The 26,643-nt window shown below is 36.7% G+C and overlaps 1 protein-coding gene across 1 annotated transcript in view; it reads left to right on the forward strand.

Annotated features, from left to right (window-relative positions):
- Nucleotides 1–25,558, forward strand: part of PYGB (glycogen phosphorylase B) — a 43,252-nt gene extending 17,694 nt beyond the window's left edge. The window contains exons 6-20 of the mRNA XM_026695978.2: nucleotides 2,219–2,330; nucleotides 4,435–4,517; nucleotides 5,320–5,463; nucleotides 6,508–6,600; nucleotides 7,678–7,824; nucleotides 8,846–9,009; nucleotides 10,006–10,120; nucleotides 10,954–11,055; nucleotides 11,844–11,991; nucleotides 13,832–13,890; nucleotides 15,238–15,379; nucleotides 15,779–15,986; nucleotides 17,088–17,222; nucleotides 17,977–18,043; nucleotides 21,479–25,558. Of these exons, the coding sequence (XP_026551763.1) occupies nucleotides 2,219–2,330; nucleotides 4,435–4,517; nucleotides 5,320–5,463; nucleotides 6,508–6,600; nucleotides 7,678–7,824; nucleotides 8,846–9,009; nucleotides 10,006–10,120; nucleotides 10,954–11,055; nucleotides 11,844–11,991; nucleotides 13,832–13,890; nucleotides 15,238–15,379; nucleotides 15,779–15,986; nucleotides 17,088–17,222; nucleotides 17,977–18,043; nucleotides 21,479–21,631 (1,872 nt within the window). The 3' untranslated portion in view covers nucleotides 21,632–25,558. The remainder of the gene's footprint in view (nucleotides 1–2,218; nucleotides 2,331–4,434; nucleotides 4,518–5,319; nucleotides 5,464–6,507; nucleotides 6,601–7,677; nucleotides 7,825–8,845; nucleotides 9,010–10,005; nucleotides 10,121–10,953; nucleotides 11,056–11,843; nucleotides 11,992–13,831; nucleotides 13,891–15,237; nucleotides 15,380–15,778; nucleotides 15,987–17,087; nucleotides 17,223–17,976; nucleotides 18,044–21,478) is intronic.
- The last annotated feature ends 1,085 nt before the right edge of the window (nucleotides 25,559–26,643 follow it).

The following is a 26,643-nucleotide window of genomic DNA, read 5'->3' on the forward strand; positions in this document are numbered from 1 at the left end:
GCAGCTCTCCTTGGACATATTGACTAAACGAATGACTAGAGAGACAGGCGAAACTGAAATTTGGTGCCATTTTTCAACTGTTTAGGAATACATGATTTTCCATGGATAGTTGTAATTACTCAATGTTTCATTTTTCATTTGTTAGGAGATACTTGACTAGCTCATAAACTTCCCATGGGTGTTTGGGTGTTTTTAAAATCAAGTCAATTTGGTGCTTGCTGATAGCCTATGCTATCATGAGGTAGATCAGAATTGGACAAAGCAGCTTGCCAAGCTTGTCAGGACTAGATCCCAATTTAAATAGTCTTCCACAATTATTTACTTGTGTATTACGAATAGATTTATGTCACTTGAGTCTAGCAAATCTACCGTCTGTGGCTTAAGTGCATATGAAGAGCCTGGTTGGATCAAGCCAGCAAACCACCATTCTCTATCACATAGATGCCCTTTGATTAAAACATAAGCCTGTTTAAATCAAAACAATATCCTGGAATCATGCCATATTAAAATATAGTTTATTTTATTCTGGCTTAATGTGCTTTGTGATTTTAAACATTTAAGGTTTATTCAATAAAGTAATAAAGCAATATATGGAATAATACCCAATGTTTGGTAACTACAAAGCTGCATTGGGCTTATGACGTATTTTGAAAGTCGTACTCTTAAAAGAGGCTGAGGGCACAAATTTATTTTTTAATTGCATCTTATACTAGTTTTTGTTTTTATTTATTTTTTGTTTATTTATTTTGAATTTATTTATTCTTTATTTTTTATATTTGATGTTATTCCTTTCTATTCTAATATTTGTTCTTAAATTATATGACTAATTTTAGAAGAAATTATGAGGATTACACTAAAAAAAGAAGCTTCCACTTCAAAACTTTTCTACCGATGCAAAAAGCACAGAACTTTTTTGTTTGCTTTCAAACAAATGAAAGAAGCAGCTTGCTTCTTCCTTCCAACCCAGAAAAAGGACGTGTTTTTGTTTTTATAAAATGTAAAGTAGAAGGGACTGTAAAACACAGTCTTGGTCTCATGGCCCACATTAAAGAAAAAAAATTACATTTTTCTCCTCCTGTTTGGAAGGAGCAAAGAAACCTGCAGCCTATAAGCAAGCGAGTAAGTGAACATATCACAGGGAGGCTGGGGAAAAGCAGTGAAATAAGGTCAGTGAAGTTTTGCGTGTGTGTGCGCGCGCGTGCATTTTGTTTGTGCATGCTGGATAGATTGATTGGGCAGAGGGTAGAAAGAGCTGCAAGTGGCGGTTGGAGGAGATGAATAGACTGGAAAGAATCAGGTCTGGTTGGCAGGAAAGGCTGGCTCATGCATGTCAGAAGGAATTTGGGTAGACAAGAAAGAGGACGTTAACAGGGAGAGCTAGATGGAAAAGCACAGGAAAGAAAACGATTGGGCACAACGGAAAGAAGAAAGAGTGGATGACCCAGACAGAGAGGCAAGAGGGCAGCATTTAGGGTAAACAAAGTCTGGTCAAAAGCAGATAGGAAATGCAACTCTAGATGAACAGAGGAGGGCAGAGAATGGGGAAGAGGGATCTGGGGATTGTGTTGTAGCTTACTCTGAACCACACAGGAGTAGCCCTGAGTTAGCGTATTGCATGAACCTAGTGGTGGTTTTGTTCTTGATGTTGTTCTGCTAACAAAGACATTCTTCAGGAGATAATGGAGGCTGTGGGAGAGGAAAGTTAGGGTTGCTAAACTGCCAAGAATCGAGAGAATTACATAATTACGTTCCCTTCCAGCCCCTTCCAAGAACAGTCTTCTCTGAAAGCTTCACTTAATAACATCTGTGACTGAGTGCCAAGTTCCTTTGCAGGTTAAAGAACATCAGATCCTTCTTTGTTCTGTCAAGTGCTTGCCTAGCAAGACCTGCGGAGCCCCAGTGCTGAATTTTTTTAAATGCCAAGTTAAAGAGAGGCGTGAATTATCTTCTTTTCTCCTTTGGTTTTTCTATTGGGAATGCTTTACTATTGAGGATACAAGGGTCTATTTTGCTGTGTAATATCAATGCTTTTTATTTGTCTCATGTTATTATTTGCAATATATTAAGTTAGGCTGTTTAGAATTGTAAATCACATTTTTAAACAAAATGAGCGTGATATACTTGAGTGAACAATTGCAGCGCCCTTTAATTACAGGTTACTATCATTTTGATGTCACTGTGTTAGCCCATCTTTATTTGATCTCTTGCTCCACCTTAGGTTGTTCTTGCCATGCCTTATGATACACCGGTTCCAGGATACAAGAACAATACAGTTAATACTATGAGACTGTGGTCAGCCAAGGCACCCAATGATTTCAACCTTGAAGAGTGTAAGTACTCTTAATAATGATTAAGATCATTATATAAGTGTTTGTTTATTTTATCAGTTTTTTAAATTCAAGTTTGTCCTGTTTGTTCCTTATATTTTGAGCATTAGTGTATAGGCATCTTTTATGGCTGCTCCTGCATTTCCCCGCCTCCCCCGGCCTCCTGTTCTATATCTGAGTTCCCCTTCCTTCTCATCACTACCTACCTAATTGTTTGATTGGTTGTCTTGGGGTTTATGTTTGGGATTGGAACCTAAAGATTGTTTTCCCTCCCCTTCCAATTTTAGTTTAAAGCCCTTTAGAGCCCTTTAGATAAGCCAGGGTCTGCAACCTTAAACACTCAAAGAGCCATTTGACCCATTTCCTACAGAAAAGAAAATACCAGGAGCCAATAATTTAACAACCGATGTTACTGGGTGGGCGTGGCCAACTCAACATCACTCCCTCCCACTCAGTCATCTCCTGCTCTGGAATATGGAGCGAGTCTCCATCCCCCATCATCAACGTTACCTTCTTAGGCCAGGTGAGGAGTGATGGGGAGGGGAGGGGCCAGCCCGTGGTGGGATCAGCTGACAGGGAGCTGCAGCAGAGGGCTGAAAGAGCTGCATGTGGCTCCAGAGCCACAGGTTGCAGACCCTTGAGATAAGCTGAGCCAATTATTTTCCAAACCATTCTTCCCAGCTCTTGTGAGATGCAGCTAATCCCCTTCCAGAAACCCTTCATGTAGGTAATGTAGACCATGATCTGTGAATCCAAAGTTGTCTCAGTGGCATCATCCTTCAAATCAGTAGTTTAAAATTCTCCTAAAATTCTAAAATTCTCCATTCTCTCATTGGATGTTGACCTTATGTTGAAAGTACATCTGTACTCCTACTTCTTTTATTTTCATGCCTAACTGCTCATAATCTCTTGTTATTTCAGGTTCTTTGTCCCCACCTAAAACAGGAGAAAGGGATCATTTGTGGGCTTGATTATGGCTTGATTACTTCCAACTCTGTTATTCTATGTTATTCTATTCAATGTTAAAAGTTTTTCATACAGTTTACAGAGTCAGCATATTGCCCCCCAACAATCTGGGTCCTCATTTTACCCACCTTTGACATTACCTTTTTAGAATCTAAGCATGTAGCAAAGAATGTATACTTTCTAAGTATGTTCAAGGGACATCTAAATAATCCAAATGACACAACCCTCTTCTCTTCAGTATCTGCTATACAAAAGGAAATGTAAATAGAACATATACTTGGAGCCAGTTTATCTATTTCTATTCTTATAGAATAGAATGTATGCATGTATATGCAAAACTATTTTTATCTCAACTGAAGTCATGAGAAAAATCAAAAAGAGAAATCTGGCTCATCAGAGACTCAGAATTCTTTACTCCTTGTCTGATAAAAATCCGCTTCCCAAATCTGTTATCCACAAAAGAAGGGAATCTGGTTATTGCCACTAAAAGTAGCTTCTTTTCTACAGCAGAGTGGTTTGGAGGGAGATAATTTAAAAGGGGCAGTGAAGGCAAAAGTGTAAAATTCCAGTCACCAAGGGCCAAACTTCTACTCCTAGTCCTACTTAAGAAACAAAAATTACATGACCAGTAAATTTACAAAATACAAAATACAAACATTTGACAGCTGGTGTTCCTTTTCTTTTCTTTTTCCTGAGAACACATCATAGTAAATAAACACAATGAAGAAAGCTTCTTTAACCTCTAAAACCAAGCCCCATTAATTACCTGATATACTGAAAACCGAGACGGTCTTTTGCACATCTCCTTAGAAATGTATATCCATTATTTTTTCCAAAATAATAAAGATGGTGAAATCCAATTCCAGAGTAAAACTCTTGAGAGCTAGACAGGCAGTTAGGCAAGGAATCCATACATTTATTTCACATTTAAAATGAATTCAACTTGGAATTTTTTCCTGTTGAATTTGTAAACAGAATATGAGTTACAAGTTGAAACTTTTGAAAACTTCAGTGAACAAAGGTAAAGGGTAAGGAAATGTTATGAAATGACTGCTGTGTCGTGATAAACATGTATAGCTCTTGGAGTATTCCATTTCATTGATGTAACTACTCTGAGCTTTATCTTCATTCTCCTTCATAGTTAATGTTGGTGATTATATCCAAGCTGTGTTGGATAGAAACCTAGCAGAAAACATATCCAGAGTGTTGTATCCCAATGATAATGTAAGTATCTGCTGCATTGTGCAGTGTAAGTACAGTTTAAATGCTTTGTTAAATCTTTTTTAGTGGATTGCGGATTGTGGATTTGGCTGCTTTTCTGCTGACTGTCTTAGAAAAAACTATTTGTTTGTGTGTTTTGAGTGTGATCCTCCAGTTTCCACTTCTCCGATGAACTTCTCACCATTTTCATAAAACAACTCCTGATGGGAAGGAGAAATGCAGAAGCCATAATAGGAGACTAAAATTTATGAAAATTATGTGAAAGGCACAAGTGATGTTTGGCTTGCATTCATTAATTTTCCTTAGTTCCATCTTCCTGCATTCTGTTCTCTGTTCTGAATAAATCTCTGTTCAGGAGCAGCACAATACTCATACCACTCCGTAGCAAACTTTTCCTCTGCTCAGACTTTTACATTTACTGCACTATATCCAAGTCAACTCCACTGGGTATACAATACAGGGAGAATTAAGCGTCCTTAAAGTCCCATTTATTTTCAGAAGAAATTAAGAGTTTCCATGTTCTTGGGATCAGTGCTGATCCACAAATGTGAATGTGAATGTTTGTAAAAACTTATTAAAAGAAGGCTGCCTTTTATATAGAATATGGACCTGAGATAGGAAAACTACTGAGGATTAAACCTGATTAGCAAAGTCCATCTCATCTCTTTCTTTCGCTGTGGAAAAGAGCTTGATTTTTACAATCCCTCAGATCATTTCCATTATTAGCCTGCTTTCTTTTGGTATCTTCATAATGCTGCTTCTGACATAGACTAATATAACCTCCTTTCCCCTCTGTGTTGCTAAGTTTTTTGAAGGAAAGGAATTGCGTCTGAAACAGGAGTACTTTGTGGTAGCTGCCACTCTCCAGGACATCATACGACGATTCAAGTCTTCCAAATTTGGATGCCGTGACCCAGTGAGGACCTGTTTTGAAACCTTCCCCGACAAGGTGAACGTTTCACATAAGGACTTGTACAAATCTTGAAATAAATCATTTTAATTTTAAAGAATACCTTTATCTCTCTTTCAGACAATGTTTGGTAGTCTTTTGATCTTAAGAAAAGTAAAACCAAAATGTTGCTTAACACTAGAATCTCCTGAAGTCCTGTTGGGCTGATCTTTACAGTACTATTAGTGGCATGCATAGAATTATGCCATTATTTTTGTTTTTGTTGTTATTTAATACCATGATGTTTACATCATTTAGTGACAACAAATCTTTAATAAATTTTATATTAGCAAATGCTTTCAGAATTTTTTATGGATTTAATCAGATTTTATAAATTTTACCAATCATCTTTGTCTAGAACCTTGTAAGTTGGATATCCTGAATAATGATGGGTTTCTGAAACTGCTTGCAATACAGTATCAAATTCACAAAACAAATTCAGCAATAAGCACCAGAAAATTGGATGACATATTTTACCAATTTTAATTTTCATCTTCTTCCAATTTGCATATTTTTTCTTTTCAAAAGAAAATTGTGCATGCCATTTTTATTATGTTATTATTTTCTCCTGCTGTGACAGCTTGGAAATAATAGTTAAGATCTTTAGAAAAGTGAACTGATATGGTTGCACAAGAATAGAAAAAAAGGAGAAACTGGGAGTCTGGCAGATTATGTTCTTGGAATGAATGAACACTTGAAAAAAACTTTCTAGGTAGCAGCCCAAATATGCTATTCTTTAGCATATTTTCTGGGTTTTTTTTACTTTTAATGATTAAAAGTTTATTTTTTTAAACTTGATTAAATATCAAGTTCAAGACATGGTTACTGGCCAGATTATGTATGACTAAACCCTGTAGTTCCTCCAGAGTCCTTAATTTTTTTTTCCCCTTTATATTTAGGAATTGAGCTGGTCTGGGGTCACCAAGTTGCCATCAACATAAAATGAAATCAGATTTTCCATTGTGTTCCATGGACTCATTGGGCTTTTTCTGGATGGAAATAATAGAGATTTTCATATTAAAGTTTATATTATCCATTTTACAGGTTGCCATTCAGCTAAATGACACTCACCCTGCTCTCTCCATTCCTGAGCTCATAAGGATCTTTGTTGATGTTGAACATATGGATTGGGATAAGGTAAGAGTTGAGTGGGAGGCAGGAAAGACACAATATTTGATCCCCAACAAGTTTTTTTCAGAAACTACCAAGAGATTCTCCTTCTTCAACTTGATTTCCCCCAGATATCACGGGATTGCATTTTCTAGAATTTCTAGCCAGGATGGTGAAAAGCTAGTTTCTTAAAGTTAATGATGACACAACAGTAATTGGTTTCATTTGAGAGGATGATAAATTTGCATGAAGACAGGACGTTGAACAATTGATCCTGTAGTACAGCTGGAACAATCTGGAGTGAACATGCTTGAAACTGTAAAGATGAGAGTGGATTTTAGGAAGAGGTCTCCTATTCTACCATCTCTTACTATATTAGACAATGCAGTATCAACAGTAGAGACCTTCAAGTTTCTGGGTTCTATAATCTCCCAGAATTTGAAATGGACACCTAACATTAGAACCATCATTTAAAAGGAACAACGAAGAATATTCTTCCTGTGTCAGCTCCAAAAATACAGTCTGCCCCAGGAGCTATTAATACAGTTCTACAGAGGAATTATTGAGCCTGTCATTTGTGCTTCTACAGCTGTCTGGTTTGGTGCCGCAACCAAACAGAACAAGCCCAGATTTCAGCTGAAAGTTAGGAATGCAGAAAAATATAATTACAACCAGCCTGCCTTCAATTGAGGACCTGAATATTGCATGGGTCACAAGGAGGACTGAGAAAATATCTACGGACCTCTCACATTCTGGACATAAACTGTTCAACCTCTCCCCTTGGGTTGCCTCCACAGGGCATTGCATACCAAAACAACTAGACACAGAGACAGGTTTTGATTCTGTATACGATGACTACCATACTCCTATGATACTTCAGGCTCTTTACTTAGCTCTAGAACCATCGTCAATGGAATTTCAGTTTCATTAATGTGTGGCTTTTTCATTAATAATGAGGCTGCAACCGATAAGTTACAGCTCAGCATCAGGGTAATCTCCATGGCAAGTATCAGAAATTAATGCCATTTGAAGTTACAACCATTTATTTTCAGCCCATAGAATTTGCTTCTAATCAGATTAATTCATTTGTGTCTTTGGTTCTAGGCCTGGGAAATCACAAAACGAACCTGTGCATACACTAATCATACAGTGCTGCCTGAGGCCCTAGAGCGCTGGCCGGTGTCTATGTTTGAGAAGCTCCTGCCAAGGCACCTGGAGATCATTTATGCTATCAACCAAAAACATTTGGATGTAAGTCATCTAAATCAGAAAAAAAAGGACTTGGGAGAGGCAGAGAGAGGATACCAGAAGTTGGCAATTAATATACTCTCATGATCTCACACAGTGGTCCAGAGAAAGGAAGGGAAGGCTCAAGATATTGCAAGTCTTAGTGCTCTCATAAGATTTCACTAACCTCATGTGAAGACAAGAAAATCCTCAAAGAATTTGGCAATTTTAAAGTTTATTTTTTTCATTTTGTGTGGTTTTGAACATTATTTTGCAGGTAAACGCTTAATGTATGTGACCCTACATTGCTAGCATCAGATGAAGCTCAGTGAGACATCTAATGGCTAATGATTTGTCATTTGTAGTTGAATGATAACGTGTACATCAGACATAGCAGTTTTATTGAATTTGTTTAGCTATCTTTTTTATGCCATGTTGAACATTCTCTGGCGATCTTGCTGCATAGCAAAGAGCCAGTATTCAGCTCTAGCAAGTGGATAGAATAATAGCATGGGTAGAATCAGTCATATTTAGGCTTCAGATTATTGTGGTCTTGCTACAATCAGTAAAACAACATCAGTCATCCACCTGCTATCTACATATTTCTTGTGTTACAGTGTCCACAATTCACTACTGCTGGGAAGCAGCAGTCTACATAGTCTTGCTAAAACTATCAGGCTTAGAAGCTGATGAGTTGACCATGTAAATATATTTAAGGATATCTTTGTTAGTATGGCCTAGCTAGCATGTCTTTTTCAGTGTCATTGATATCATCCTTGAATAGATCTTGATGTCTTTTGTTAGAAGGTACAGTATTCAAATTCTGCATTTGCAATAGTTCAAGAGTGCGAAATGGTGGTGTCAAAACTCTGATTGAACTGGTTTCTCTGGGGGATGGTGATATTCTTTTTTAAAAATGTAAAATAGTTTTACCTCTCCTGAACTTTGGAGGATTTGTTCATGTTTTTCAGTTTAAATGAATTCATTGTGAGATATGATTTAGCTTGTTGTCCTAACATTCCCATTATTTTGTACATTCTATCAGCATGTGGCTTCCCTCTTTCCTGGAGATGTTGACCGCCTCCGAAGGATGTCTATAATTGAGGAAGGAGATTGCAAGAGGATCAATATGGCCCACCTGTGTGTCATTGGTTCTCATGCAGTCAATGGAGTGGCTCAGATTCACTCTGAGATTGTGAAGAATTCTGTGTGAGTCCTGCTTGTTTCTCTTTTACTTAGTTATAAGTAAGATGTCTATCCTGGTGTTCTTCATAGACTTGTCACTGATCTAAGAAGCAGTCATTGGCTTTTCTTCTCATACATATCTGCTGTCTTATAAATATTGATTTATTTTTTATTAAAATAAATGATTTTATTCATTTTACACAGAAAACAGAAGTGCTTAGTAGTGAGAGGACAAAATATACACGTTGAGATTTAACAAATTATGAATGAATGAATGGCTAGTTTGTGTTTCCTGAATTTGCATTTCGGGTACAAATTTACATAATAGAAGATTCCCCACACATAGAAAGCTAACAAGTCTAGAAACTGGATTTAATATAGTCCTTCCCTGTTATTCTTAAGTATATGCAGCTTGAATTATTTTAGTCTAGACAGCGTTCCCCATTTTTTGAGACATGGAATTTTAAAAGGATGTTAAAGTTCATCTCACCCTTCCTTTTGCTATGTACATCGAACATGTCTGCTTCATCCAATGGTTATCATGTCTGATCTTAAACTTCTTGTTTCCATCACCTGCAACTTTTTACTTATAACCTGTTTCCCAGATATTTCTTCATCTTGATACATTTCCTAGGCATAATCCATTTTCAGCGGCAGATAATCATCAACTATATTAGATTACAATCTAGTAACTCCCAGATGGTTTGCATTTCAATTTCTATCAATCAGTGCTCTGTTGAAAAGTATTTTGGGAGTTTTAGTCCTGAGCATCTGAAGATATTAAATTGCTTTCACTTTATCAGTGTTCTTCAAACAGAACAGAAGTACTTTGGTATATGTGGAACAGAGCAGAATTAGGACTGCTCAAGATCTGGATTACGCTTTTCATAAATCTATCCTATGACTGTATTCTCTTTTTTAAAGGAGCTGCTAAAGAGTTAATGATGCCAACTGGCACCAAATAATGTATATGACATTGTTCCTTTTAAAACTACAGTATCTCACTCATATACATTGTAGATTCAAAGATTTCTACGAAATAGAGCCAGAAAAATTTCAAAACAAAACCAATGGTATCACTCCAAGGCGATGGCTTCTGCTGTGTAACCCAGGACTCTCTGAAGTTATTGTGGAGGTAAGATACAAGACATATCCGACAATAGGAAATGCTTGTAGAAATACTTGGTTAGGTTTGAGCTAGAGTCTGATGAAGCGCCTTCAAAAAGAGGGGGGAAAGAAGAGACAAACTATCTGGTCCCTTACCTGGGATGATTCTAGAATACTGCATAACAATATGGTGACTGACAAAAGTATGATTTTGAATCTATAAACAATTGTAGATAGATAGTCTGCATTCAGATTTGCAGAAAGTCATGTTCAACTTTCAATCAGGTAGACTATATGTCAACTTCTCCTTACTTAAGATTTCCTTTGAAACATAAAATTTAAGCAGAGTGCCTGCTTAAATTCAGGCTATGTTGGCTGATCATGAAAATAACTATAATTAATATTATTATTATGAGTATATATTCACCTTAATATTAGAAAAAGTCAGCTAGTTAGCTTTGTTACTCCAAATATTGGCAAATGCCTTCTGCCAAATAGACTTCTCCAAATACTGCATTTGCCAGTGGATCCTCTTAGTTGAGCCACATCAGATGGATATTTATTTGACATCAAAGGAGAAGCAGTTTTATACCAAGGCAGATGTTGCTTTTTTCTTTTTCTCTCTCTCCATTTTTGCAGAATCATCTTGTATTATTCCCAGTATCCATTTCAGTGGTTAGTCCTAAACAAGCTTATTCATTGTCAACAAGACCTATAAGAGTGAACCAGTTTTCATCTCAATATCAAAACATTGCTACTTATCTGACTGTTAGCAATGGGAAATGAACATAGTAATAGAAGCATTCAGCTGTGAAAAATATCAGTTCTATTAATTATAATTTTTATTTTCTTAATATACAGAGAATTGGAGAAGATTTCCTCACTGATCTTAACCAGCTAAAGAAGCTGCTGGATTTTGTCGATGATGAAGCCTTTATTAGGGATGTAGCTAAGGTTAAACAGGTAATAATTGCAACACACACATTTCTCTATCTATCATCTGTATGTCTGCCTGCCTGCCTGCCTGCCTGCCTGCCAGCCAGCCAGCCAGCCAGCCAGCCAGCCTACCTATCTATCTATCTATCTATCTATCTATCTATCTATCTATCTATCTATCTATCTATCTATCTATCTATCTATCTATGTATCTATCCTCACAACCATTTGTTTAACTACTGTTAAAAGATTTATTTATTTAGTAAACAAATTTATATTACCTCTCAGCTCACAATGAAGTTACAATAGCCTCAGAAAAAGTGATTTATGACCTATAATCACAGTTATAACCATCATACTACCCCTGTAGTCACATGATTGGTGATTGTAATTTGGGCACTTAGCACTTGGCTCACATTTGCAACCAGTTGCAGAATTTGGCAATCGTATGATTATGATTTGCAACCTTTTATGCTAATTTGTGACAAAAAAAATACCATTAGAGAGGTGCAATTAGTTTGATGATCTTAACAACCATAGTGATTTGCTTAACAGCTGCCATAAAAATTGTCATAAAATCATGTCCAATTATAACTTCAGCAATTCAGGATGGAAATTCCAATCCCAATTGTACTAAATCAAGGACCACCTGTATTTACCTCTTATTTATTATATTCATTTGCGTGCTACCTCCTAGCAAAACTATATTTATATTATAAGTAGATAGTATTTTTTTTAATTCCATTTAGGCCAGGCACTTGAGTTGAATATCTGTTTAAATTTTCCGAGATCAACCTAAAATGTCTTTTTGGCAGGAGAATAAACAGAAGTTCTCTGCATACTTGGAAGAACAGTACAAAGTCAAAATTAATGCATCCTCTATGTTTGATGTGCATGTCAAGAGAATTCATGAATACAAGAGGCAGCTCCTCAATTGCCTACATATAATCACTCTCTATAACCGTGAGTTTTTTGCCAGCATCAATGCTTTTAAACTCTTCTAGATAACATTAACAATAATATTGTTACATCAATATGGAAAAAATATGTCATACAAAAAGATCTGGGAAGCAAGCAGAAAGTAATCTGAAAAGATAATGGGAGTGTGTGTCTGTGTGTGTGCATGCACACGCCTGCGGATATATGTTTGTAGAGCAGCCATTTCCTTTAATCCTGAATATAATGCTCCAGCAAGCTTGAACTTGAGATTCCCAGAAACTAGTCTTTGTTAAGAATGAAGAAGCATATTCAGGAACCTGAGCCGAATTGCATACATATAATTGAAGGCTTGATGAGATCAAAATCTTAACAGTGAAGCTTGTCATAAACAAACAGACAAAAAAGATCATGTAATATTTCAACAAAAGGAAATTGGTATGATTGACATTTAATGCTAGGAATGATAAAATAGAATGGAATATTTTTTATTGGCCAAGTGTGTCTGGGCACACAAGGAATTTGTCTCCGGTTCAAAAGCTCTCAGTATGCATACAAGTAACAAAGTGATAAAATATAAATCACAAGATATTATTATAAGTCATAAGATAAAACCAACAAGTGATAGTCATGAGATACCACTAGGAGTAGGTAAAAGGAAAGGTGAGAAGAATAATAGTAATACAGTCCTACTACATGATTAGATATTAGGCATAAGAAGAATACATGATTACTTATTAGACATAAGACAGTGCTGTGAGAATTACGTGTTTAGCAGAGTGATGACGGGGTGTGTGTCTGTGTCTGTGTCTGCAATGCCCTATAATGGTGTCTTGAGGGGAGAAGTTGAAACAGTTTATGTCCAGGATGTGAGGCCCCTCTTTCTGGCTCATGCAGTGTACAGGTCCTCAATGGAAGGCAAGGTGGTTGAATTTTTTTTTGTCCACTCCTAATTATCCATTGAAATCTGAACCTGTCCCATTTGGTTGCTATACCAAATCAAACAGTTATAGAAGTACAAATGACAGACTTCATAATAGGAGCGTAGTTGCCAAGAGTTCTGCCTTAGTTTTGGAATATTCTTTGCCAGGTATTTTTAACCTAACATTAAAACAAGTCTGTTCCCTCAGACATGATACAAAGCTGAGAAATTACAATGAGAATGAGACATCCTTGCTTATAATCTCACAGCAACTTAGGTTATTATTGATAAAGTATGTACTCCGTTTGCCAAGAGTTGGGAATAACTTTTAGGAAGACTTTTTCCCCAATGTGAATGGTTACCTGAAGGACTTCCAAAGTTGAGGTCCCTACTAGCAGATGCAGAAATGTATTTCCACTTGAAACCCCAAAGGTCTCCTTGAAAGTGTAAGGTTATGATATATGCAGAACCTGTTCAACAAGCAGAGTGATTTACTTTTCTGAACTCAAGTGCTAGACTGGATAACTTAGCTTTTCATTTCCTAAATTTGGATTCTTCCTGTTACACTTTATGATAATAAAATCCAAAAACAATTGCACAGCATTAATTTGATCTTTGTATAAATATTGCTATCCACAGAAATTGTTCATTGATGTTAATACTGTATCCATCCAAAAGGGAGACTATTATTCCTGGCCAATTAATGTTTTTTTAAAAAACTACAAATTCTCCCTTATTGGTCTATGGAAACAAGTATAAATTTGTGCTAAATTTTAAATTTTACATCATTTTATTGCTTTTTTCTCCTCAGTGATTTCTTACCTTGAAATAGGAGTTACAGATATCACAGAAAGCAATTTTGTGGAATTATTATTATTATTATTTTATTAATCATCCATTTTAAAATTCATTTTCCTCCATCTTAATTTTCTTGCTTTTTTTCAGGCATCAGAAAAGACCCTAAAAAATCATATGTGCCAAGAACAGTTATGATTGGAGGAAAGGTAAAGAATTTCAATGTGAAGCTAAGTTTATTTCTAGTATTTAAGACTGCACATATATTTCTTCCTCCCACCCATTACTGCCTGCCTACACACTTCACATTTATGTTAAAATTTGAGTTATTTAAGGATGCAAAAAACTACTCATGCCCAATATTTTTAGTCTCTTTGTTTCCTTGTGTGATTCAAACATCCTATTTAACTGGAAACTCAGCATATTGAAATAAGAACTCAGGGAGGTTGACAATTCCTATTGTGGTATGGATTTATTTCAGGTATCTACAAGTTGCAAACCTGAGCAAAGATTAAGAACAAAAAGGCAGATATATACAGCAGGGAGCCTTTTCTGGGATAGATAAAGGCTTCCTTTGATTTTATATATAGAAGTCTTCATATATATCAATTTGTGACACTCTCTTCAGGAATTAGGTATTTCAGCTGAAAAATTCAAAAAATGCCTTCCTACTTCTTCTTCATCATCATCATTATCATATAATAATAACAGAATAGTAACAGAATAACAGACTTGGAGGGGACCTCCAAGCAGGAGACCCCTATATCAGGGGTGTCAAACTCAAGGCTTGCAGACCGGATCAGGCCCACAGGGTGTTTAGATCTGGCCTGCGAGGCCAGTCTGGAAATAGTAAAGGACCAGCCCACTGTGCCTCTGCTAGCAAAAATGGGGTGTGGGGAGGGGGTCCCCCGCAACCAGTTTTGGCTGCTAGAGTGCTGCAAGAGGCTTTCCAGGCCCAAAATGGGGCCTCTGGAGTACTGCAGGAAGCCGCCTTTATCTCAGAAGGTTATAAAAGGGAGGAAAGGTAAAATGTTTTACCTTTCAGGCTTGCAGGATTCTGCTACTATAGCCTATGTCAATAATTTATAGTTCTAGTCTTCCTATGGAGTCAGTTTCTTGATCTGGTCTCTCATAAGGTGATCAAGTAGATCAAATAAGTATTAAAATAACAAAATCACAGAAATGAACGCCTCTCTATTTTTATAAGTATATAAAACCATGTGTGTGGAAGTATGGTCCTGTGTCACATCTACTATGGCCAACATCTACTATGGCCAATCCCACCAACCCCTCTGGCACTTGGAGGTCAAACACAACCCTGGTATAGCCCTCAATGAAATTGAGTTTGACATCCCTGCCCTATACCATTCCAGGCAAGTGGCTGTCCAGTCTCTTCTTAAAAACCACCAGTGATGGAGGCTTTTAAATAAATTATGAGCAGTAGTTTCTTATTAAGAAATCCAGATGCTATATTTTGGTATTCATTTGCCTTGTGAATTTCATTACTCCTTTTTCTTTTTTTAACTCTTAAGATGTTTTTCCTTTTCATCCTCCAGGCAGCTCCAGGTTACCACATGGCAAAAAAGATTATCAGATTGATCACAGCCATTGGAGAAATTATTAATAATGACCCCTACATAGGAGATAGACTCAAAGTCATATTCTTGGAGAACTACAGAGTGTCTCTTGCTGAAAAAGGTAAGTCAGTTTTGGAAGCAGGTTGGGTTTCGGTAGTGCACAATCTGTTCCTTTCCAGATTCTGCTGATCTCTCTTTTCGTGCTTACCTTGTTTATGGCTGTGCTGACTGAGATTGTTAAAAGTTGCATCTGAAGAGTTGCATACTGTGATCCATGGCTGACTGGCTCTTGTGCAAGAAAATATATCCCTTCCAAATGCAGAGGTATACGTGCAGCCCTGTATGACATACTGCTGCATCAATGAAGCAAACACTTAGGATGTTGAATTGCTTGGTCTACTCAGAACAGTAAAATTAGACCACCCAAGGCTTGCTCGTGTTAGGTGCAGATACAAAGGGTTTGTTTACAGAAGAAAAAAAATACAGTCTTACCTATTTCTCTTTTTCCAATCCATCCCAGTGATTCCTGCCGCAGATCTATCAGAACAGATATCTACAGCTGGAACCGAAGCTTCAGGGACAGGAAACATGAAATTCATGCTGAATGGAGCCCTCACCATTGGGACCATGGATGGGGCCAATGTAGAAATGGCTGAAGAAGCTGGAGAGGATAATCTGTTCATTTTTGGCATGCGGGTAGATGACGTTGAAGCAATGGATAAGAACGGGTTTGTAAATAAACTTTTCACCGTGAACAGGCCATAAAAACAGGCTATGGGCATGTGATTGATTCTTTGGACCAGCAGGAAACTTCTCCTGAGCTTCCTCTACTTCACCTTAGAGCAGGGGTATCAAACTCAATCCCATCGCAGGCTGTATCAGGATTTTGTTTGCCCTTGGGGACTGCGTTGGGTGTGGCCTGGTCATCGCAGCCGATTGGGTGCGTGGGTTAGGGCAACATAGGCTTAACATAGTATAGAGATAGCATTGCCATCTCTGGGTCTTACCCATGAGACAACTCTGGGCCTATCGTGGGCTGGATTTGGCCCGCAGGCTGCATGTTTGACATCCCTGCTTTATGGGAATTAGTCAGAGTTCAGTTTCTATTTTGACAAGGAGATCTCTTATCTCACATCTAGCAAGCAGAGCAGTCAGGATAGACCTGAGCACCTTAAGAGGCCATTTTTCTTCTCTGAATTCTCTCCTATGTTAATTAGAGTTACTTACGGTCAATATCTCTGATAATGAGGAAAGCTTATGAGAAAATTCAATTATTGAAAACTGCTGTTGGAAATTGAGTAACCTTGTCATAGGAAGATTGGGGTATACATTGTGACAAAACTCTTCTTATCCATTTATATTAACATAAGAAGAACTTGCTACAGCATGAACTGAGTTTACATGCTCATCAAAAATAGGAACATTTTTGAAATAACTTGCAATTTCCACAAATTACTTTTCATAAACTGTATAAGATCCAATACTGATCATACCTTTATTAAGAATTAATATGCACCAATAGCCTTTTAATTTGGCATCAAGTCTGCCTTCTGTATTATTTCCAAGTCACCTATAATGTAGGCTGCTTGTGTGAGTATTGCCCTACATTATATATGATGTAGTGGCTAAAGTGTTGAATTAATGTCCCCCTTGATGATGGAGCAGTCTATTTAACCACCTGGCACTCACTTTCAGCTAGTCTTAATTCACTGTGGAAACCTTTGTGTATGTCACCTTCTATTCCAAGAAAAAAGGTGGGATGTAAATGCAAGAAATAAATAATAATAGAAGCAGAAAAGGTTAAGGGTGTCCCTATATTTCTTGTTCAGGTACTCTGCTAAGGAATACTATGACAGGATTCCAGAGCTCAAGCAAGTTATTGATCAAATAAACAGTGGCTTCTTCTCACCAAATGATCCTAGTTGTTTCCAAGATGTTGTCAACATGTTGATGTACCATGACAGGTAAGAGGCAGCAATGGTGTGCTTTTACTATGAACTTTCTTTTAATGTCCTCAGTGTGGGTTTAAATATAACTTCCAACATCTCCAACCATGACATTGATCACCATACTTGCTGAAAGGTAGAAAAACTGCAGTTCTTCATCTGAGGCATACCATATTGGGGAAGACTACTATATATTGCAAACCCAGGTGGGGTATGACATACTCTCTATTGATAACATACAGACTCAGGCTTATTCCCTTTTGCTGTGAATTGGGCTCAGAAGCAAGCAGCAGCCAATGCAGAAACTTGAAGATAGGTGTAATTTTACTCTCAAAGAGTTAGCTTGTCAAGAGCCTTGCTGCACATTTTGAATCAGCTTTCAAGACACTCCCAAAGGCAATCCCAAATACAGCACATTACTATAGTCTAACCAAGTGATCAGTGCATAGGCCATTTATTTTTAAAAGGTACCTGAAATTTAGAAAAAGAAAATGCTGTGGAATTAGTCAGCTAATGAAATAAAAAGATTATCTTAGCCAATCCTGATTTAAGGCTTTCTCAGAGAGGGAACTGCCACAGAAAAGGTCCTTTGAAATTATGTTACATAGGAGAGAGCCTCACCTAAACTACTCAAAGGGAAAAGAAAAGCACATTCAAACTTGCCTTATTTAAAGCACAGCTACAGCATATTTATTTACCGATGATTCTTTATGACTCTGAGTTAACAAAATAAATGGAATTCATGGTTGCATTTATACTGTACTTTGTTTAGGTTTAAAGTATTTGCTGATTATGAGGCCTACATCAAATGTCAAGGGCAAGTGGACCAACTATACATGGTAAGATAGAGACTTTCCTCATAGTTTGAACTAATTGCAAATTGATAAGAAAAGTTTCTTCATGAAATAACTGGAAATTATAACTAGAGCTCCTTGTATCTAAGAGTGAGCCCAATGCTGAAAAAGGGCAGTCACAATGTACATAAGTTTCATACGTACAAAAGCATAACCACCTTATCTTATTCCAGCATTTAGGGCCTTCCAAAAAATTAAAAGAGGGCTGCCAGATCCTGGGTGGAAAGGTGCCCCACAGGATAGGGGCCTTACAGAAGGGGCATATTTCTTGTTCCCACTAGATAGCAACATTAATGGGAAGGGACTTGGAACCCGGTCTGTCTGGCTTGGTGAGAAACAAACCCCTTGGAAAGAAGTGATCCACAAATAATCTGGCTCTCTGCCATGTAACCAGCATCTTGAATTGCACCTGGAAAGAAACTGGGAGCCAATGAATCTCACATGACAATGTATAATGTAGACAGTCAAGAGATGCCCAGCATTGCCTCTTCTGCTACATTATGGACCATTTGTAATTTCCAAGCACCCTTCAAGGCATCCCCATGTAAGGCATTTTTCAGTGGTTTAGCTGTATCAAAGATAACACAGCAAACTTCAATTGAGTCCAATGCTTTGTTTACTTCCACCTAATGGAGATGATCTTGCCTAATTAAAGCTATCCAGTATAACCTATTAGATGTAGCCTGAGAAATTCTAGAGTGTGGTTACTTTGAACCTCTCCCTACCCCACCGCTATCCAGCTTTGGACTGTGCAGACTCTTAACTGAGCCTCTCTCTGGGAAAGCTCTGAGTTGCCAAAATTCCTATCCACTAATACTCCAGGTGCATATTCCATCACATCTGGAAAGTTCCCAAAACATGAGTGAGCAAGGCCTCCCTGGTGGCATGTACCACATTAGAGGAAGAGTGTACCAAGGTGCCTTTATCCTTGAATGGGATGCTGTTGGGCCCTGGGTTCTGAAAGATACCTAACTATATGAAATGTAAGAAATAAAAAACCATTTTGAAAGCGGTAAAATGTAGATCGAAAGGCAGTAGTGAAGATTATTTATCTGGAATGGGGAACTCCAATTCCCAATCAATTAAAACAGGTTGGAGGAGAGTAGGCACAATGATAAGAAGAGAACGACTTCCGGTTTGAAGGGCTTCGGCGACAGACAGAAATCCGCGATCGTGCGCAGTTTCTGTCAGCTCGCTGCTGGAGTGCCCCAAGCCGGCTGGTTTCGGGGCTAAGCCACCCCGTAGAGGTGGTGAAGAGGGGGGAGACCGCCAGCAGGGTCGAGGAGAGCTGCATCTCTCCTCCTCAGCTGGCCATTACTCCCTTTCCCGAAGGCGGTTGCAGCGGTGGTCAGAAATGGCCACCTCAAAGAAGAACTCGACCAGAAAAGAATGTGCAGGAGGAAGAGAAGAAGTGAAAGTTTTGGCTGACCGGGTTAAATTGTAAAAGCAACTAAGGTACCCTGGAATTTAAACTTACAAAAAATAACATTGCTCCCAAAGAAGAGTCGGAAGCAGCAAAGGAAAGTGAAAAGGGAAAGGTTTGGCTTTTTTTTTCTTCTCTCCTTCCCTATGCTGACAACTAAGAGACTTAAATAAGAAATCGGAAAAATCCGCTTTGACATCAATAGGCAATTAAGCTGAAAATAAAACAAAATGCCAAAGGGAAAAATAAAGATTTCTGGACATTAAAAATTTTCTTTTTCATAAGCAGGAAGGGAGAGAAAAAGAATAAGGACATGATCTGGAAGAGGGAGGAGACTGCCTGGAATTAAAAAGAATCTACAATAAAACTTCAACAAGACTTCTAAAAGATACATTTTAACTGAAACTTTGCAACTAAATAGTAACCCCAGGAAGAGAAAGTGAAAAAAAAAGAGCAAAAAAGAAACAGCTTGCGTGTATTTGGATTATTTGGTGATCTTTGGATTCTTGGTTATTATATTTGAATAACTAAAATCAATTGGGTGGTTGTTTAAAAATTTATACAGTGGCACTACTTCTGGATAAATTGAAAATGGAACTTAGAAATGGAGATTTCGAACTATGAGAAACAACAAAAAATGACTGCAAAACAAGAAGACTGGGACAAAGAAGAAGCCATCTTTAATGAACAAGCAATTTTATGTGGGGAAGAAAAAGGAAAGCGGGGAAAGAGAATGGAGAATTTAAGACTTTAAAAAACAAACAAAGAAAAGAAAAATAATTCGAAAAATAAGTATAATACTGGAAAGCAACAGAAAAGGGGAATACAGAAGAGAGAAATAGAGGTAGAGAGACAAGGGGGTAAAAAGGGGAGAGAGAAGAAGAGAGGGAAGAAGAAAAGGAAAAGAAGTTACAAAGGACTGGAGCAAGATATAGAGAAACAGGACCTATTTAGAGATAATGGGTGAAAACCTAACTGAAAAAGGTATTCTGTAAAGGTACATAAGATTGTATTGTTATATTAGTAATAGAAATAACTTTAGAAAATTGGAAACAATGTATGATTAAAATGAGGGATAAAATAGTTATTGTAATTTAGTGAAATGTTTGTGAATAAAATAAGTGAAATAAAATAAATGAGAAAATTGAATTAGGAAGGAATGGGAACATTTTAATTAGTTAATGTTTTATAAAATATAAGTGAAGAGGAGGGGTAATTAACTATGGAAAGCTTATAATTGTTCCCATAGAAGTATGATATTTAATTGAAAAGTAATGTTAAAGATGTTAAGACTTTAATGAATATTAATATTAATGATAGAATTGAATTGGAATGGAATGTTGTTTTAATTATATACATTTATAGTTGTTGTTTTTTAAGAATACAGTGTGTATTTTAAGAATGTACCAAGCAGAATCCGAATGGAAGTTATGTATTATATTGAATGTTACAACTTTAGGGAAAAGTTATAAAGGCGTCATACTCCAATCAGTAACTACAGGAGAAATTTTGTTTAATGAGAAAAGATAATAGATAATTGAAACAAGACAGACAAAAAGTATAAATACAATGATTTGAATTGAGATGAGATAATTAAAATAAAATTGAGAAAATTAAAAGAGGGGAGAAGCTATGCAGAAAATGTAAAATAGTAATAAGATATGGAATAGAATATAAAAATGAGCATGAACCTGAATTTGTGTCTGTACGAAGAAATGTAACCCGGGATTACGCTACTTTCAAAAAAGATGTTTTATTTGTATTTTTTTTCTCTTTGTGAAAACTCAAATAAAATTTACCAAAAAAAAAGGATAAGAAGAGAACAAACAGGAGAAACCACAGATAAAGTTTATTGCAGCTCCAAGACTGAAAGTTATTAATTCTGGCTCTGAATTCATCACTTCTGGAAGAACTAGTTGTCCAATAAATAACAAATGATCTTTCCGCTATTAAAGCTCTGAAGATATCAACCTAATAATCTCTTTCTTATTTCTTAGAATCCTAGGAAATGGACTAAAATGGTAATTAAGAACATTGCATGCTCCGGCAAGTTTTCCAGTGACAGGACAATTACTGAATATGCCAGAGAGATCTGGGGAGTGGAACCTTCTGCTGTGAAAATTCCTCCTCCAAACATACCTAGAGAGTAAATCTGCCATTAGAAGGTGCATGCAATTACCCTGATGGGCTTCCTGCTGCTGCTGCTAAGGTATACCTGCTTCCCTGTGACTTTTCTGCAGATGAATTCAATCATGTATTTTACCACACTTTGACTTGTTTCATCTTTATAAGCATATAGCGGAAATGAGAGCAGCTGGTGCTTCAGATAGTTAGAAATAGTTGACCAAAACATATTGTAATAAGATTCAAGATCTGAAACAGAAAATTTAACACCCCACCCACCCCCACCCCCCAAAAAAGATGTTATAATCTTGCCCTCTTTTAAAAATCCAGTATACCAATGTTGTTTATATGTATCCATGCATTATATGCTGAGGGGGCTCCTCAAGTCCCCAAACTTGTTAATTCCTATGGCAGTTCCCAATTGGTCAGTCAGAAGTGCCTATAAAGTCCAGAACTGAATGGAAAACATGATTCCACAGGGATAATAAGTGTTGCCTTCTGGAATGGAAGGTAGACTGGAACCCTTCTATAACCAAGGAGAATGCTTTTTCCACATAACTCATTTTGAAGTCACTTCTCTGTCTTAATTGCAGTGGTGTCTGCAACAAATTGAGGTTGCATCAAAATGATACATATATGGTAGCATCATGACATAAATGTTGCTCTTAGGTACTTGTATTCTGATGACTAACACAAATGTCCAGTTGTGGGTTTAAGCATTCTGACACACGTTTCATTCCTTGTCCCTCTACCCCTCCCCTCCACACCTGTGCTCATTAGGAGAATCATTGCTGATCCCCAGGACAGTTCTTTTTAATCCAAAATCATTTTAAGTGACCCGTTATCAGAAATGGAAAAATCAGGATGCTTTTTCCTATAGGGCCATGGAGTTCAAGGGTGGGGGGGTTAAAGGCACCAAAGAACTGTTTGCTTTCCTCTAAAATGAGGATTCTTGAATGCCTTTTTGTGATTCATAAAGTTAGCATCCAGTCTAGTGCCCTCAAGATGCATTGGGACTGCCCAGTCAGTCCAAATTAAATCAAATTATCGCCCATATTTTATGATCTGCTAGATTCTGGATAATTTTCAGAGCAAGTGGCAGTAAATTTAAAAAATGAGACATTTGCTTAGTCTCATGGTAGATTGCTAGGCCTTGTTTTAGGAACTAGACTTTCTTTATCTGTGCATGTTTCAAATTGTGCAGTTATATGACTTATTTAAAACAACCTTAGATAAAGAACAGACACTGAAATATCTGTCACTTCTCATAGTGAAACCACTACCATCCAGACTTTTTCTTGAGTTAGTGTTGTCTCTAGATGTCACATTTTTAGTATTTTAAAAGTATATTGGGAAATCCCATTTTAATTTCAGGCAATAGCATCACATTTTTGGGATTTATCAGGTGTTCTAGCCTGGGTTGCTAAATAAATAAATTTTTTCTTTTTTGCAAATGCTGAGGAAATTGACTATGTTTTAGAGCCCAATAAATCCTTAAATGGCAACTTTATTTGTAAATGACCAGAATGGAAATGAATGTATGTCCTATAAGCTTCCAGAACAAAAACATTAAACAAACATGCTGTTTTCCGTTTTTAGACTTCTTAGTAGAGGCATTATCAATCTAATACCAGGTCAAAGAAATAAGGATCTACAAAGTATTCCTTCTCTAAGCTGATGCCCTCCAAATACTTTGTAGTAGCAACTCCTTACTGGCAGGAAGTTATATAGGAGCAGGAGGCCAGAGACAGCTGCCTAATCTCTGCCTTTCCCTATATTAATTTTTAGGATTGCCCCATTCGGATGAGAATACAACTTTATCAAATGTAGGAAACAGTGACCACAGTTTTCTGAATAGACTGAATAGCAAATAGGCAAGCAATAATAGCACCCCTCACTTTACAGGGGAAAGACTTTGTCAAAAACAGGTGACAGTATTGTCAGAGCTGATACTGTGATTAACCGTTAAGTTAGGACACAGAGCTGATGCAGATAAGAGATCCTTTCTGCTATCCAGGACTAGTCAATACCCATATCAATCTATTTGAATGGCATGAAACAATAATTTCATAAATTTCAAAAGCCATAAAGTAACAAAATTTCAATGCTTGCATTATTCCAGAAAACAAATTGTAAAAACAAAACTGATATTCATTTTATATCAATCTGCTGTATTTTGCTCTAACCAAAGTGGATGAAATTGAAGTAAAATATGTGGTTTTCTATTTTATGTAGGCCATAATTCACTAAATAACTACTAAAAGTTCTGTTCTTCCAAGTTTATGCAACATTTAAGAATATTATAGAATATATCTAAATGTTTACAGGTTTTTTTTATTTGCTGTTTGTGGTATAGCTGTACCTATACAATTGTAATTTCCAGGCCCATACAAACTACAAAACTATGAATTTGCTTAAATCTTTGGTTCTTGCACATTTTTCTCATGCTGACAAACAAAAGTTCAAATCACTTGTCTTATAGAACAGATACAGATAGTAATATTTATATAGCCTTTTAGATTCTTCCTTTATCATTTAGGAGCTAATATATGACTTTTATAGCATTGAAAATACAGAATTAAGCAGGGACTACTTTAAGAGATGAGATTCCCTCACCAGTTTACTAAAATAAAACTACATCAGTATCGCATATTCATCGTAATATTCTTTAGCTAGCCTGGTCCTAATCCAACCAATGTTACTCTTTAATAAGCAAAGTGATGTATATGTCCTACTAAAGATGAAAGGAATGCAGTTAACTGTAATTGGATTGAGCAATTTCTTGGCCAGTCACAGAAATTAGGAATCAGTAAATTCAGGGGAAAGCTTTAAAATTCTGACAATTAAGTTAGCCTTTAACAAGTTGAAGGTTTGAATCAACAATTTCACTTCTCACTAAACACTTAAGTATGTTTATATAAGCTCAAAAAGTATCCTTTACTTGCTGGCTGATAGCTTCCATCAAAAATGGTGTCACCTTGTTTTAAAAAGTATAATTGTGCAGTTAGTAGGTTCACAACTAAGAAGTAGTTGAATATGAAAGCTGTGTTGAAAAAGCATTGAGAAATTCATTATATGTTGTCATCAGGCTGAACATGAAAGCTGTCCTTAAGTGCATTTAAGACAAGGGCTAATCTCTGCACAAAACATTGTACCTATTATAATTATTCAGTTGTTGCTCTTAGTAAATAACCATACTAGTTGCCTTCCATTGCATTGTCAATTTATTCCCATATTGAAGAAAATAGATTGACCATTCCTGGTTTAAAGCTCATAGATTCTGGATATTGGCTGGCTACAAATCCTTTTACTATGTTTTTGTCAAAGGCAGAATATATATAATGGAGGAATTCCAGGGAACACAATATTGTGTTAAAGGAATGCTGCTAAAGTGTTTCTTCGATATGAATTGTTTTTAAGCTGATGACTGCTTGGTGTTCCCATGATTCATTTTAATGCCATGAAATGCTTCAAATATGGAAAGTTGATTCACTCTTTCCAGCACATACAGAACATTTCCCCCTAAATAGTGAGGACTGTGTTGTTATTATTTAAACCTAAGTAAAGTATCACAGGTTTCTGCTGAGGAAGTCTTATCATGTCTTGAAATTTGTGCATAAAATATTGCATGTTCGCAAGCATTCCCATCTCACATATATTTTTCATTACAACAAGAATGTGTTGTCTTATTCCTGGTTATTTTTCTTCATGATCTGTAAAACTATCGTAACACTTACTTCAGAGAGGATATCTCTTCAAGCAACAACTCTCCAGGAAGGAGGCTGAAGCAAGCAAATTAGCAAATTTACTGTGCTTGCTAAATAAATGTATTTGTCACAATCATGTCATTTGCAAAACTAATTTTTGAGTTTGTTTTGATGTCTGTGGTGTGCTTATGATATAGTACTGTTATTCTCCCGTGTTTTCGAAACATTAAACTTCCATGAACACTGCACTTGATTTACCTTTTATTTTAGAATAGAACTACAAAATTGCTTATATTAAAGTCAGTGTAATAAGTATGATGTGAGGTCCTACAAGAGTGAGGTCCAAAGCAAAGTAAAAATTCCATTATAAGGCTTGGCTTGACTAAATAACTCATGGTCTCAGTCAGTTTGGAATAGTGGGAGCTCTCTTATTTACTGAAAGTACTAGAGCTGCACTGTCCATGGATGATCTTTTAACACTTGGTCCCTTAAATAGTTTTTCCTAAACTTCTCTCTCCACAGTAAATAGCAGGCATAGGAAAAGTGGTCTGCAAATGAAGGCAAATATGCATGTCTCAGGATAATGTTTCAGAATCCAATCTGGGTCGGTCACTGGGACCAGAAGTTTAGTCTTCCTAGCTTTTGAACTTGTGCTGGAGCCCATCCTCTCTACTACACATTCTGGTGAAGTTCCCTGAGAATGGGCTCCAGCGTGAATCCAAAAGCTTGGAAGACTAAACCTTCCAAGGGGTTGGATGCGGGGTTGAAACCATCTTTGATGCCACAATCCCAACTGAAGTTGGGCTCCCAACTGCCAGTCTCTAAAATATCTAATATAGTATTTATGTCCTGTTTGAGATGTAACTGAAAAGTCCCAACATTTTCACCATGGACTTGTTAAATGACCATTCTTAGGTTCAATATTAACAACAGTGGAATGGGGAAGATATTCAAAGGTACCCCTACAAAGGATTGCAAGTTGGTTTACTTAATTGAACACACAATAACTCTGGAATTTTATATTATATGGTTAGGTATAGGTATCTTATGAGTCACAAAAATGCAGAATATTTTAAAGTTAGTATAACTATTCCGCTCACTCTATTTTGTTATCAAAATTATTCTGTGAAGTAGAGTATCCTGTGAGAATATGATTGAGCAAAGTTTGTCTTGTTAGTTTTACAAACAGAATGAGAATCCTGGACAACTAAGAATGAAACCTCTGATTTCTATTTATACAAACTGGATGCACGCCACATATTTTAAGCCACTCATCATGAGAAAAATTGGTTTTGAGGAACAATAAAATTAGTTTGGGTTTTAAAGGTAGC

Source organism: Pseudonaja textilis, chromosome 1 (assembly GCF_049901715.1).
Source record: "Pseudonaja textilis isolate UNSWEBS1 chromosome 1, rPseTex1.2, whole genome shotgun sequence".
Classification (NCBI taxonomy): Eukaryota; Metazoa; Chordata; class Lepidosauria; order Squamata; family Elapidae; genus Pseudonaja; species Pseudonaja textilis.